The 15,741-nt window shown below is 34.3% G+C and overlaps 1 protein-coding gene across 2 annotated transcripts in view; it reads left to right on the forward strand.

Moving 5' to 3' along the window:
- Positions 1-15,390, forward strand: part of HLTF (helicase like transcription factor) — a 62,586-nt gene extending 47,196 nt beyond the window's left edge. For both annotated transcript variants that reach the window (XM_055569394.1, XM_055569393.1), the window contains exons 19-25: positions 2,486-2,610; positions 3,076-3,254; positions 4,410-4,535; positions 4,844-4,956; positions 5,301-5,481; positions 11,053-11,133; positions 13,122-15,390. In XM_055569394.1, coding sequence (XP_055425369.1) covers positions 2,486-2,610; positions 3,076-3,254; positions 4,410-4,535; positions 4,844-4,956; positions 5,301-5,481; positions 11,053-11,133; positions 13,122-13,274 — 958 coding nt within the window. In that variant the 3' untranslated portion in view covers positions 13,275-15,390. The remainder of the gene's footprint in view (positions 1-2,485; positions 2,611-3,075; positions 3,255-4,409; positions 4,536-4,843; positions 4,957-5,300; positions 5,482-11,052; positions 11,134-13,121) is intronic.
- The last annotated feature ends 351 nt before the right edge of the window (positions 15,391-15,741 follow it).

A 15,741-nucleotide genomic window follows, 5' to 3' on the forward strand; every position in this document is an offset into this window, starting at 1 on the left:
TAAGAAGTGATGCCAGGAAGTAGTTAGACTGTTGGTAAATGTTATTGTGTTTGAAAGATTGAAAAAAAAAAACTTTATTGAAACTGTTCTTAAGTATTTTAAAAATATCTTAATAGGTAATACATTTACAAACATTGAGCAGTTACTAGGTGTTAATGCATCTGAGAGTGCTTTATGTGTATTAATTCACAGCAATTCTATTAAGTCAGTACAAAGATTACCTACGTTTTACTGAGGAAGAATCTGAGGCATGGAGGCAGTTAGTTGACTTGCCTTGTGTCACACAGCTAATGACAGAGCTGGTGCTTAAACTCAGGCAGTTTGATTCTAGAATTTGTAAGTTTAATCTTTATATTGCCTATTCCTTGCATTCTTGAATGTTGTTGTTGTGTGCGTGCTCAGTTGCATTTGACTCTTTGTGACTCCATGGACTGTGTAGACCGCCCAGGCAAGAATACTGGAGTGGGTAGCCATTTCCTGCTCCAGGGGTTCTTCCCGACCCAGAGATCAAACCCAAGTTTCCTGCATCTCCTGCATTGGCGGGTGGATTCTTTACTACTGTGCCACCTGGGAAGCCTGCATTCTTGAATACTGAGAAGCATTTGTTGCCATAATACTACCCTTACTAATAATATTAGCACATATATATCATTCATTGTAGTTCAGCACCATTGTAAATGCTTTGCATGTGGTAACTTTTTTAATATAGCAATCCTATTAGGTGTGTATTATGCCACTGTTACAACTGAGGAAGCTCAAGGCACAGGTTGAGAAACCTGCCCAAGGTTTCACAGTTAAACTGAGAGTCAGGTTTTGAATTCAGATAGTTTAGCTCTGAAGTCTGTCCTCTTAACCCTTAGGCTATATTTCTTCTATTGCCTTAATACTTAAATATCAGATTGCCTTGTTATATAATGGTATATAATTTTTGGATCACTCATTCTTCCTTCAGAAACTTTATTGTCTTTTTTCTATATTTTATATTGAATCTTTCCCTTGAAAACCTTGATTTTATTTTTAAGAAAAGTCCAGCAATTTCACGAGGACCTCTCTCTCTTGATTTTTTTTTCCTGGAACAGATGGTACCATTTAAATCTGTAGACTCCAGGTACCCCTGTACCCCACTTTGGGAAAGTTTTCTTAAATATTGCTTTCTGCTCCATCATTTTATTTCTCTATGTAGGTTGGATAGTCTTTGTTTTTTCATAGGTATCATTTTACTCTAATCTTTTATATCTTTCTGTTTAATTTTGCTTTTTTCAATCCTGTTTCCCACATTCTTTCCTGTGTTTTTATCAGTGGCTAGTCCAGTGGCTCAGTGGTAAAGAATCTACCTGCAATGCAGGAGACAGGGGTCTGATACCTGTATGGGGAAGAATCCCTGGAAGGGAGCATGGTAACCTACTCCAGTATTCTTGCCTGGAGAATCCCATGGACAGAGGAGCCTGGTGGGCTACTGTCCATATGGTCACAAAGAGTCAGACATAACTGAAGCGACTGAGCACATACCCACACAGTCTCTTTTATGCTGGCTTTCCTGTGGCTTTCTCTGATAGTTCACTTTTCTCTTTCTCACTCTTTAGCTGTACCACGCTCGTTTTTGATCTCTGTTTTGTTTTGCCATACCTTTTCAAAGTTTTGTCTCTGCCTTAAGCTATTGGTGTTTTTTTAGGAGGAACTGTTTTATCGAGTGGTATTATCATGGCAGAATTCTTGGTCATAATTTTTAATTTGTTCTATGGAAACTTTTTTCTGGTGAGTTTTCTTTTGATGCTATTTGTTTTCTCCCTTGATCTGTGCTGATTATTACTCTTATATAAATGTCTTGAGTTCTTTCTGGACTAGCTTTTTGCAAGAGATTCATCATATAAAGGGATAGGAATCATAGCTGTATCCTTGACTGGTAGGAAATATATCCTGTTTAATTATGACTCAGGGTGTTACATGTGAGTTCTTTCAACAGAGATCAGAAGCTTTAGGGTTCCCTATGATATGGAATGCTGTGCTTGTAGTATTTTCTGGAAAAAAAACAAACACACACACTAGGTCAGTGTGTTTCCTTATTCAGTTTGTCTTCCCTCTGTCCTGGTATAAACTTGACCTGGGATGTTCAAGCCATGAGCCATGCACCCTGTTTTTGTTTCTGCATGTAAGAGATGGTGGTTTTCTCCTTAGGGCATGCTGTCTATTTTGAAGAATTGTGCTCTGGCAGGTCTGCTTGAGATCTGCAGTCATATCTCTCATTATCTTCCTATTTGACATTACCTGTAGTTTGCAGCCATTTCTCATATACTTTGCTTTATTGGTGTAAATCTCTCATGGTTTCATTAAAGGTAAGACTTTACTTTTCTGTTTTCCATTCTTGTTTTGAAGTGATTTCTAGGGAAGAAGAGAACAATGCTGTTTGTGTGTGTGTGTGTGCTGTTTTAGAATAGGAAATACCATTTTTAGAGGCCTTCATAGTATTTAACATTTTTACCTCTAGGTATTTTAATGAAGGGACTGTCCTTGCACACTATGCAGATGTCCTGGGTCTTTTGCTTAGATTGCGGCAGATTTGTTGTCATACACACCTTCTTGCAAATGCAGTGTCTTCCAGTGGTCCCTCAGGTAGGTAAATGTGATTGGTTTACACATTATATTTATTAGAGATATTTAAGTCAAAATAAGAAATTGTTCATGTGGCCTAAATTTGGTTTGTCAAATGAACGTTGATTTTTAGTATAGGACTGAACTAGAAATATACTCAAAAACCTCTTTAACAATGAAATGGAATATTAATGAGGTTTTCCAGGATTTCCAATGATAGTCTTAGAAGAAAGGATCAAATTGCCTTTTATTCTATGGTAGTACCTGCAGATTGTGTTATAATACTGTTTCTGTGTAAGGTATGTTATGTGGAACTTCTGAATTTTTCTTAAAAATTCAAATTTAAGTCATGTTTTTTACCTATGATAAAAAAATAAAAGACTAAGAACTACCCAAGCAAAACTTTTCCTTATATAAGGAAGATTAAGATTGTCTAGTCGTATTACAAGTCTTCCTCTGAAATTAATTATTCAGCCTTTTCTCTAGGGAATGATACACCTGAAGAACTACGAAAGAAGTTAATAAAGAAGATGAAGTTAATTCTAAGCTCAGGTTCTGATGAAGAATGTGCAATTTGCTTGGATTCTTTAATGGCCCCTGTCATAACACATTGTGCACATGTCTTCTGTAAACCTTGTATTTGCCAAGTCATTCAGAATGAGCAGGTGAGTTTTATGCCTAGTACAAATTCAGTGTTTGGTGGTGTGGAGTTCCAGTGTTGAGTATAATGAAAACCCAAGCCCAACAAAGACTATAAGGAGTTTTTAACTTGGGTTTGCTAGTGCACCTTTTATAGTTAATTTTATCAGTGTTTATATTTCATGTAACTAAGCTCTTGTCATATAAAAAGACATAGATTTGGAGGTATAGTTCACAGTCAGTGTTCTAATTCTACTGACTCTTCAGATCATTTCTAAGAAATAGACATAATGTGAGACACAAAGGTAATTTAAAATTTTCTAGTAAAACAGATCAATTTTTATAATGCATTTTTATTTATCCAGTATATCTAAAATATAAAAATTATTAATGAGATGCCTTATATGATTTTTTTTAAACTTAGGAGTTCAAAATTCAGTGGTATTGTGCACTTAAAGCACATCTCAATTTGTCTTTGCCATATTCAAACAGCTTAGTTGCCATGCCATGGCTATTGGACTGTTATGTCTAGGTAGGTCTAAATTTATGTGAAGTGGAATAATCCTTTAAGCAATCCTTTTAAAGTATAATTTTTTTTAAACATTTTTATGGAGAGGTAATATACATATAGGGGAAAATGCACCTCTTGATTGTACATATTTTCAGAATCTTTTATTGTAATGGTATTTGGTATGTAGTTCTTTTAGAGATAATCTTATTAGTATGCCTTGGTACAAAATAGACACAACAGATAACTGCTTTGAATGAACCTGCTAGGACTTAACACATCTGAACTACTTTATAAGCTATTAAGAAGGAACTGTTTTTCTTTTAAAGAATAGTTTCAATTAGTATGCTGAATTTTAATTAGCTCAAGAAACTGTTATTCATAGTTTCTTTATTTGGCTGAAAATAATATTTATTGTTTCAAGCTCTTGCTGCTTGTCAGGATTACCTACTTTTTGCTCTCTTACCAATCCCACTTCCTACATTAGAACATTATACCTGCCTGGAGTTCAGCATGTACAGATTTATCTCAAATAGATAAAGCTAATAAAAGGTTTAATAAAATGCTGACTATTAGGGATATGGAATTTACCTTGCCTTTTAAACTTTTTAGGCAAATTTATATTTCTGTTCCTTTGTTAAGTGTCACTCGTACTTTGTTCTTTCTTATATAGCCTCATGCTAAATGCCCTTTATGCAGAAATGATATACATGGAGACAGTTTAATAGAATGTCCTCCAGAAGAATTGGCATGCAACACTGAGAAAAAGTCTAATATGGAATGGACATCCAGTTCGAAGGTAAATATGCATGTGCAAATATTTCAGTATTTGTTTTATGTTTATATAATCATATTTAAAAATAATAATTCTGCTTTTAATCTTGTCACTTGAGCATTATATTTTGTTGGTGGTTACTGGCTTTTTGTTTATATCTAGTGGTGAATTTAAGGGGAGAGAGAAAGGGTTCAAATTATGAAAAATATGATAGTCTCAATTTTTTAAAAAAATTAGTGGTCTTTTACATTTGCATTTTGGGGAGGTTATATGTCAGAACCTTTCTCTTCCCATTCAAAATGGAACCTAATGGGTATCCTAATCTTTTTCAGATTAATGCTCTAATGCATGCATTGATTGATTTAAGAAAGAAGAACCCCAACATAAAAAGTTTAGTTGTTTCTCAGTTTACAACATTTCTGTCTTTAATAGAAACACCCCTCAGGTAAGTTAAAAAGTGTTTTTTTCACTTTGAGCAAAAGGATTTTATATAAATGTTTTAATTTGAATCACAAAAAAAACCCCATTATTTCTGTTTTAGCAGTTTTATTCATCTATCTAAAATAACAGTAACAATAAAGAATATTCCTGAGAACTTAGAATTTTAAAGTTTAAGTCTTGAATTTATAGGAAAAAACATTGACTGTAGGGCCTGACATATTAGTAGATGATTAGTACATATTTGTCAGAAGAAATGAATGAAAAAATTGGTTTAATGAAAAGATTACAATTACTTTACATGTTTTTATAGTGTAGTAACTTACTTGTCTCTTTTATCCCCTCCATTAGATCCTCTGGATTTGTATTTACTCGTTTGGATGGTTCCATGGCCCAAAAAAAAAGAGTTGAATCAATTCAGTGTTTTCAAAACACTGAAGCAGGGTCTCCAACTATAATGCTTCTATCCTTAAAAGCAGGTGGAGTTGGTTTGAATCTTTCTGCAGCTTCTCGAGTTTTTTTAATGGATCCAGTAAGTAATTTTATAGACTTTTTGATCTGTTACTACCTCTTTACCAAATAGTTTTTTGTTTATTTTTTTAAAAAGACCTTTATAGTTGTAACTGATTGTGAAAATGCTTAGACAAACTTTAGAAATAGATAACAACTTAGGAAATGTGTTTTGAGGGCTTTCTCTTTAAGTGCTTCACATAAATCAACTGAAATTCTCACAACATCTCTGTGAGTAGATCTTGTTACTTATCCCTATTTTACAGGTGAGGAAACTGAAACTGAGATGTGAAATAACTTGCCCTATCACACAGCTAGTAATACACAAATCAGGATCTGAGTCCATGTTCATAAGTACTGCGCTGTGCTTTTCTACTGTTCTTCTATATATAGAATATGTTCTGGTATGTCTAATGCTTTAGGGAAGTGTTTTCATTGATTTGGCCCATGAATAATGAGATCCTATTTTGTATCAGGGAATCTTCCAGATGTGGAATCTGGCTATAAACAGAATAGACAAAGTAGCCACCATCATGGTACTAATAGTCTCAAGCTTTAATGTGCATAAGAATTAAGAAATACAGCTTGACCTCTGTCCTCAAATTTAGGAGTTCCTAGATGAGACCCAGGAAACTGCATTTTTATATAGGTGCAGGTGGTCCAGCATCACAATTTAGAAACAAATAACAGTAATGGAATGTTTTGGGTAAATTTTAATGTCTGATACAGTTCAGTCACTGTGTGTGAAACAGGCCTAGGGATAGAGTGGGAGCTAAAATTCACTCTGAACTTGACTCATCAAACTGTGTGACTTAGAGTTGCATCCCCAAAGGAGCACTTTTTCTTGATTGTACAAAGGGCTTTTTTGGACTGGAAACCCTCTGAACTAATTCAGTTTCAATTTGTATTGCGTTCTGTTTTGCCTAGAGGAAACCCTGTTCTATTTCTGTGTAACCACAGACTTAATTAAGGTTTGTAGTTTTACCTTGCTGCCTGAAACTCAGAAAATTCATAACAAAGAAATTTTACTAAGATCCAAATTTTGAATTATTCTGGATAGACAATCTAGTTGAAGCATATACCTGTTACCAAGGTTTTTTTTTTTTCCTCACCTGAGGGTAACCTTTCCAGTAATATCACAGCCATAAGCCATACTCAAGCATTCATGGATTTCATGTTAATGCCATGGGGATGGCAGTGTATTGTATTTTCTTGCCTTAGTTCTGTGGATGAAGTTTTAAATATCTGCTGGAGTTCTGGTATTATGGTTATTATATAAACTATGCATTGTAACTACAGATAATAATTCTAAAAGCTGATTTTTGGAACAGATTCCCAATTTTTTTTTCTTTGGTTATAATCTTAGTACTTGATAAGAAAGAGGTTGTTAATACCAAATACAGTAATTTAATTATTATTATAAAGTTGACCAGAGACTAAACTCTTTGAACTGTTATACTTTTAGAAAACTTACAGAATGTTAATAGTTTCATAGTAAGTTGATTGTTTTTCATTGAACATTTTAAGTTTTCAAATATTGTTTCTAACTTTAAAACAAAAGCCAGGTCCCAAAAAAATAAGATTCAGTGAGGAAAAAATAGCTCATGAAAATGTTTTACATCTTTATGGAGTATTATATAAAAGATAAGATAAATTTTGATATTTCATTATGAACTTTTGATAAAGTTAATTGCTTCCTTCATCACTGCCTATGAGAATGGGAGCTGTCAGTTTTCTATTACCATGAAATAAATTTTATTATACATCTTAGTCATACTTGTTATATACTGCCATTTCACCATGAGGTTTCTAGACAAAATACAGACAGCAGAAAGGAACATTTTATCTGGCCTTTAGTATAATGATTTTAAAGTGTGTCCAGTTGCAAACTACAAAATATTCACAGAATATGACTCTCAGTTTTAGAAAATCATAAGCTACATAAGTCCTTTAAATCTAACTTCTATACCAAAAAATAATCCCAAAATCAAATTATAGCAAGTCAATAGTTAAAAAAATCTCTTTTTCTCTAGATCTCAGTTCAGTTCAGTTCAATCGCTCAGTCGTGTCCGACTCTTTGCGACCCCATGAATCGCAGCATGCCAGGCCTCCCTGTCCATCACCAACTCCCAGAGTTCACTGAGACTCAGTCCATCGAGTCAGTGATGCCATCCAACCATCTCATCCTCTGTCGTCCCCTTCTCCTCCTGCCCTCAATCCCTCCCAGCATCAGAGTCTTTTCCAATGAGTCAACTCTTCGCATGAGGTGGCCAAAGTACTGGAGTTTCAGCTTTAGCATCATTCCTTCTAAAGAAATCCCAGGGCTGATCTCCTTCAGAATGGACTGGTTGGATCTCCTTGCAGTTCAAGGGACTCTCAAGAGTCTTCTCCAACACCACAGTTCAAAAGCATCAATTCTTCAGCACTCAGCTTTCTTCATAGTCCAACTCTCACATCCATACGTGACCACTGGAAAAACCATAGCCTTGACTAGACGGACCTTTGTTAGCAAAGTAATGTCTCTGCTTTTGAATATGCTATCTAGGTTGGTCATAACTTTCCTTCCAAGGAGTAAGCGTCTTTTAATTTCATGGCTGCAGTCACCATCTGCAGTGATTTTGGAGCCCCAAAAAATAAAGTCTGACACTGTTTCCACTGTTTCCCCATCTATTTCCCATGAAGTGATGGGACCAGATGCCGTGATCTTTGTTTTCTGAATGTTGAATTTTAAGCCAGCTTTTTCACTCTCCACTTTCACTTTCATCAAGAGGCTTTTTAGTTCCTCTTCACTTTTCTGCCATTAAGGGTGGTGTCATCTGCATATCTGAGGTTATTAATATTTCTCCCGGCAATCTTGATTCCAGTTTGTGCTTCTTCCAGTCCAGCGTTTCTCATGATGTACTCTGCATATAAGTTAAATAAGCAGGGTGACAATATACAGCCTTGACGTACTCCTTTCCCTATTTGGAACCAGTCTGTTGTTCCATGTCCAGTTCTAACTGTTGCTTCCTGACCTGCATATAGGTTTCTCAAGAGGCAGGTCAGGTGGTCTGGTATTCCCATCTCTTTCAGAATTTTCCACAGTTTATTGTGATCCACACAGTCAGAGGCTTGGGCATAGTCAATAAAGCAGAAATAGATGTTTTTCTGGAACTCTCTTGCTTTTTCGATGATCCAGCGGATGTTGGCAATTTGATCTCTGGTTCCTCTGCCGTTTCTAAAACCAGCTTGAACACCTGTAAGTTCATGGTTCACGTATTGTTGAAGCCTGGCTTGGAGAATTTTGAGCATTACTTTACTAGTGTGTGAGATGAGTGCAATTGTGCAGTAGTTTGAGCATTCTTTGGCATTGCCTTTCTTTGGGATTGGAATGAAAACTGACCTTTTCCAGTCCTGTGGCCGCTGCTGAGTTTTCCAAATTTGCTGGCGTATTGAGTGCAGCACTTTCACAGCATCATCGTTCAGGATTTGAAATAGCTCAACTGGAATTCCATCACATCCACTAGCTTTGTTCGTAGTGATGCTTTCTAAAGCCCACTTGCCTTCACATTCCAGAATGTCTGGCTCTAGGTGAGTGATCACACCATTGTGATTATCTTGGTCGTGAAAATCTTTTTTGTATAGTTCTTCTGTATATTCCTGCCACCTCTTCTTAATATCTTCTGCTTCTGTTAGGTCCCTACCATTTCTGTCCTTTATTGAGCCCATCTTTGCATGAAATGTTCCCTTGGTATCTCTGTAATTTTCTTGAAGAGATCTCTAGTCTTTCCCATTCTGTTGTTTTCCTCTATTTCTTTGCATTGATCGCTGAGGAAGGCTCTCTTACCTCTTCTTGCTATTCTTTGGAACTCTGCATTCAGATGCTTATATCTTTCCTTTTTTCCTTTGCTTTTCACTTCTCTTCTTTTCACAGCTATTTGTAAGGCCTCCTCAGGCAGCGATTTTGCTTTTTTGCGTTTCTTTTCCATGGGGATGGTCTTGATCCCTGTCTCCTATACAGTGTCATGAACCTCTGTCCATAGTTCATCAGGTACTTTATCTATCAGATCTAGCCCCTTAAATCTATTTCTCACTTCCACTGTATAATCATAAGGGATTTGATTTAGGTCATACCTGAATGGTCTAGTGGTTTTCCCTACTTTCTTCAATTTAAGTCTGAATTTGGCAATAAGTTCATGATCTGAGCCATAGTCAGCTCCTTGTCTTTTTTTTGTTGACTGTATAGAGCTTCTCCATCTTTGGCTGCAAAGAATATAATCAGTCTGATTTCGGTGTTGACCATCTGGTGATGTCCATGTGTAGAGTCTTCTCTTGTGTTGTTGGAAGAGGGTGTTTGCTATGACCAGTGCATTTTCTTGGCAAAACTCTATTCTTTGCCCTGCTTCATTCCGTATTCCAAGGCCAAATTTACCTGTTACTCTAGGTATTTCTTGACTTCCTACTTTTGCATTCCACCCCCCTATAATGAAAAGGACATCTTTTTGGGGTGTTAGTTCTAAAAGGTCTTGCAGGTCTTCATAGAACCGTTCAACTTCAGCTTCTTCAGCTTTACTGGTTGGGGCATAGACTTGGATTACTGTGATCTCACGAGAAGGCAATGGCACCCCACTCTGTGATCTCAAGGGAACTTTAAAAAGAAGAAAATAACTTCCTAAGTATAAATTGTACTGTGAATCTACTTGTCATCTACTTACTCATTTATGATTTTGTTTCTGTTTTCTGTTGGTACTTTGTTGTATAAATTTTCCTTTTCTCCAAAAACCCTATTTTCAGCTTCAAGAATCATTCCATAGTTTAGTTTAAAATTTAATGATCCCACCCTGACAATTCATGATATTATTTCAAAACCACTTGACTCCTATCTTCTAGACTGAAAAGCTCTTCGATATCCTTCTTGCTTATTCTTCCCTTTTCAGTGCTTCATTGTTTTATTCTTTACCATAAGACAGTCCCTATGATAATGCTTATGATAATTAGTTAATGTTACTTTCTTAGATCAGTTTTGAAGTCAAACTGATTTCAAGTATATATACTGAAAATTATATTGCAAAGTCTTAAATAATTTTTAGGACTTTTGACTACTCCTGAAATCTTTTTTTGTACTTTTACATAATGAGTGGAGGAAAATGAAAGAAAAAGAACCAAAGACCAGCAAAAACGGAGAAAACTTTTTCATTAAATGGACTCACCTATCTTTTCTGATGTAAATTATTTCGGAGCGTGTATAACGTTCCTCTGTTAAGCAAATATAGTTTGACTTGAAAGTGGGTTGAGAAGAAACTGGAAAGATATTAGTTGACTACTCAACAATCATCTATACTGTGTGATTTCTATTTTTCAGGCCCTCAATTAGATACTGGAGGCAGTGGAATGGCAGGGGAGAGAACACCTGCCTATCATAGTAGTGATTGGGGAAGGCAGTCAGGGGTGTGGATTGTTTTGTTCCCAGAACATTTATTAGTATTGTCATTATCTGAATTCATTCAGAAAGATTTCAGTCAGTAAAAGGTGAATGACTAATACTGCAACAAAAGGACTTGTATAGAACACATACAGACTAGGGTGGTAGTGATGCAATTCATGTTCTTACTAGGCCTGGAATCCAGCTGCTGAAGATCAGTGCTTTGACAGATGCCATAGACTTGGCCAGAAGCAAGAAGTTATTATCACAAAAGTGAGTTTTTAAGATACCTATTTAAAATTAGGTTGTAAGATTTTAAAAACTACATAAATAGTGTGTGAATTTATTGTTATAAAATATTGAAATAGAATTATGCAGAGCAAACTATGAGGGACATCTTTATTCTGGTCTTGTTAATTTTGTTTTTATGTGAATTGCTTGCTTATATCTTTTGCCAAGTTTTCATAAAGACAAATACAGTTTTATAGTATAAAGGACTTTATAAATTCTGGTTTTAAATGTTTTGTTGTGTGTATTGAAAATTTTTTATCCCAGGCTCTTGTTTATCTTTGAACTTTGTGTTTTTTTGTCATGAAAGTTTATAAATTTTTATGATTTAAAATATGGCAGCCTTTTTCTTTATATCTCCTGGATTTTTGAGGTCTTGCTTAGAACAGAAGACTTTTATCTTCAAATTTTAAAAATGAATCTTCTGTAAGTTAAAAAAACTGGAGGGGTGCTGTGCTTAGTCTCTCAGTTGTGTCTGACTCTGTGCAACCCCATGGACTGTAGTCCGCCAGGCTCCTCTGTCCATGGGGATATTCCAGGCAAGAATACTGGAGTGGGTTGCCATGCCCTCCTACAGGGGATCTTCCCAACCCAGGGATCGAACCCAGATCTCCTGCATTGCAGGTGGATTCTTTATCATCTGATCTACCACTGGAAGTAGTGTTTTATAAAAATATCAATAAAAATTGTCGTATTCAAAATTTGGAAAATGTTACCCCCCCAAAATCTCATGTAGTTCTGATTCTTTTGAAATATTTTACTTTTTGTTTATGATTCATGATATGGATCTAACTTTCTTGTTTTCAAATGAAGAATCATTTGTTACATTACCATTTTTCAGTCCATCTTTTTTTTCCTACCAATTTGAAATGTCACGTCTTCATAAATTCATATATATTACATGGGTCTCTTTCTGGACTCTGTTCCATTTCATTGATCTCTTTTCCTATTCCCAGGACAATGTTACTTTAATAATTTCTATGGTTTTATAAAGTATGCCTTGATATCTAATAGAGCATAGTGCTCTCACTATCCTTCTTTTTGAAAATTGTGTTGGTTTTTATTATTTAGTTATGAATTGAACTTTGGATTTGGATTACCAAATCCCATTTAAAAAATCTTGTTTGGGATTTACTAAATTTATGATTAATTTGAAAACTGTATTCTTTATAAATAAGGAGTGTTCCCATATAAGAACTTAGTAACATTTTATAACACAATTTTTCATTACAGTAACTGGGACCTCTTGTACAGTGTTAAATAGTAGTAATGATAGTAATCATTCTTGACTTGTTCCTATCTTTGTTGGAAATACTTTTATTGTTTTACATTAAGTATGGTGTTCTTGGTAAGTTTCTAGTAGATGTCCTTAATAATATTGAGGACATTTATTTCTATGTTAATGAGGATTCTTTCTAAAATCAAAGTTTTTAATCAGGAATAAATGTTGAACTTTATCACATTATTCTTTGGTATTTATTGAGATGATCCCATTTTTTCTCTTTTAATTTTCTGAATTATACCAGATGAAGGTATATTCTTTCTGGGAAAATCTTACTTGGCTTTTTAAATATGCTGAATTTATTTTGCTAATATTCCAGCTACAGTGTTGTCCATAAAGTTTGCTTTTTTTATATGTTGCTCTTATCTGATGGTAGAGTTATAACATGTCCTTACAGCTATATTCTTTATACAGGAGAAATATACTGAGTAATAGGGGAAAATGGCACTCATCTCTAGCTATCATACCATATTCTAATATTACCACTGTATATTGAGGAAAAAAGGGATAGTGAAACAGTTTATAATAGATTATTATTGATCATTTTTGACAGCTACATAATACTATAAGGAAGCAGATTCCTTTAGAGTAGAGCATTTTTTTCATTAGGTCTCAGTTTTTTAATTAAAGAATTTAAGTATTGTGACCTATAAAGTACCTAACCAATTTAACTTTGTTTTTCTTTTTACAGTTCATTGTGAAGGATTCTGTTGAAGAAAACATGCTGAAAATACAAAACACGAAGAGAGAACTTGCAGCTGGAGCCTTTGGAACTAAGAAAACAAATGCGAGTGAAATGAAACAAGCTAAAATCAATGAAATCAGAACTTTAATTGATTTATAAATTTGTGGAATTTGGTAAGCTCAGTTTAATCAGATACATACACAAGTTTTAGAAATGAGAAAAATGCAGTTCTAGAAATTATATCTAGAGTATGTCTGCTAAAAGGGGCATATTTTATATTAGTGAAGAGGTATTACTAATCGCCTTCTATATATGAACCTATTTTTAATGATATTTCAAATAGCAATAAGTTCTGTTATATGCCGTGGCCTAAAATAATTTTTTTGGGAGAAAAAGTTACTTTTATTCAACTTTTCATATTATCTATGCTGAGTATTTTCATGTATCTCCCAAGTACTCAGCTTTTTCATATTTCCAAAAAAGTCAAACCTTTTATACTTTGACCAAATAGAGAGTTATTTTCTATGTTGACACATTTGGTTAGTCACCAAAGCCTCTCATTTGTGATGCTGTGGATTCACAATCCTTGTAAACGATTAATATGTACACAGACTAGACAAGAGATTGATTTTATTGGACCTTTGAAAACCATATATGCATTCCAGAACATTACATGAGAGACCAAAGTCCAGGTTAGCAAGTTACCTGGTTTTTGTTTGGTTTTGTTCGTATATGTGTGTGTGTGTTTTGGTTTATTTTTCTTTCACAGTATCATTGAGAGAAAATTCAAATAAGAAAATTCAAAAATTCAAATAAGACTTACAATTTTATGTTCATGAAAAATAATTAGGGTTTGCGTTAGAGCACAGTTTTCTCCATTTAGTCAGGTGGTACTATTCTTTTTATTTAAATGTAACTTGATGTGTTAGTGTGTAAATACAGTCTGTGGGGATGAGAAGGAACCAGTTCTGCCCAATTTGATTTGACTATTTAAATTATGGAGTTGCTGAATAGATATTTCTATATATAGATAATATTATTTATGTGCTTTAAAAAAAAACTTTATAAATTTTTATAATTCAGAAGACTACTATATGTGAGAGGCATGATATCTGGATGGAAGTTGGGCTGGATGACCTCCAAAATTATTTCGACTTTTAAAGACATCTTAATCCCTAAATGGAGAATTTTCTTTGATATTATGTTTAGAATCAGAGTTTGATTTTGGAACTTGAGTAATTCACCCTTACACCTACTTATAGAATCAGTCGTCATTTTCCTACTTTTTTGTTAATAATCAAACAGTAGCTGCCACAGAATTCTTGATAACTCTTTTAGTCATATTTAAAACAATCTATAACTTTATCAATCACGTTAGGTAGTAAGTGGTGTTTTTTCCTTAAGGGAAACTTTATATTTAATCCAAAGAAGGAAGAAATTGATCACTGTAACAGGAGAAGCTTCATGTTTGATGACACAAATTTAAGAACACCTTATATTTTACTTACAGTGTTGGAAGTGACTTGACTGAAAGATAAGAGGAGATTGGAGGCAGGGTTGTCTTCTAGGGCACACATCTTAAATTTAACACGTATTTTATCACCAGCTAAATCCTTCCCTTCTCTGAGCCCTATCCTTTGCTCTAAGGGAACAGTGGATTAGACAGCAAGAATCTTCCCAGGCCTTTTTCTCTTCAGCAGCAGGTGATGAAAAGGACCAATAGACCTTGCTGCGACGATGAGAATGGAATTATAATTTGAGGTTGGTCCACTAGCATAAGGAGTGATAGAGAAGAACTAGCACAAAAAATCAAGTTGATCAGGATCTCATAAAACATGATAGATATATGGGTTCTCAATATACCATTACTCTTGTAAGATTAAGTATAAAAAGAGTTTGCAGCAAAAAACACACTCTACTTTCCTTGCTTACAAAGGCAAAACCTTACAAACTCACTGTAAAGTGAAGACTGCTTCTTTACCTAAGCATTTACAGACTTGTGTTTTTAAACACATTCATGTGACGAGTCATTTAAAAAATACCTTTTTGGTTTTGTACAGTTCCATTAAGTGGTGTTAAATAAAAAACAAATTCGTCCTATGAGAATACATAAACTACTGGAATGAAAAGTTCACATTATGTTTATGCTGTTAACTCTGTTTCATTATTATGTAGAGTAATAGCTTTAGAAATATCTTGAAAATACTGTGTTTCCATTTGTGGTTCAAACTGGATTTTGTTTTAAATTTAAAATTAATAAAAGTTTCAAAAATTATTACTTTCGCAGTGCCATATTTTAATGAGTACCTTTTCTTTAAAGAATGTTTAATCTTTATAAATCTCATATTTCTGTTAAGATGTCTATTTTATATAATTATTTTTTACTGACAGTACGTAAAAAGTACTACAAGTAGCTGAGAAAAATTGACTCATATTCCTACCCTTTTTTAATTTTACTAAATTTCAGTTTAACTGACTTTCTTGTTTAGAACTCAGTGTATATATTTTAAAATTTTAAGTATCTTGATCTTAAACATTGGTTTCAGTTATTTTTATTTTCCCATCAGGCAGAAAAAAAGGAGCTGTGATAACAGCTATGTATAGTGGTATACTAGATACCACTATG

Source organism: Bubalus kerabau, chromosome 2, assembly GCF_029407905.1.
Source record: "Bubalus kerabau isolate K-KA32 ecotype Philippines breed swamp buffalo chromosome 2, PCC_UOA_SB_1v2, whole genome shotgun sequence".
NCBI lineage: Eukaryota > Metazoa > Chordata > Mammalia > Artiodactyla > Bovidae > Bubalus > Bubalus kerabau.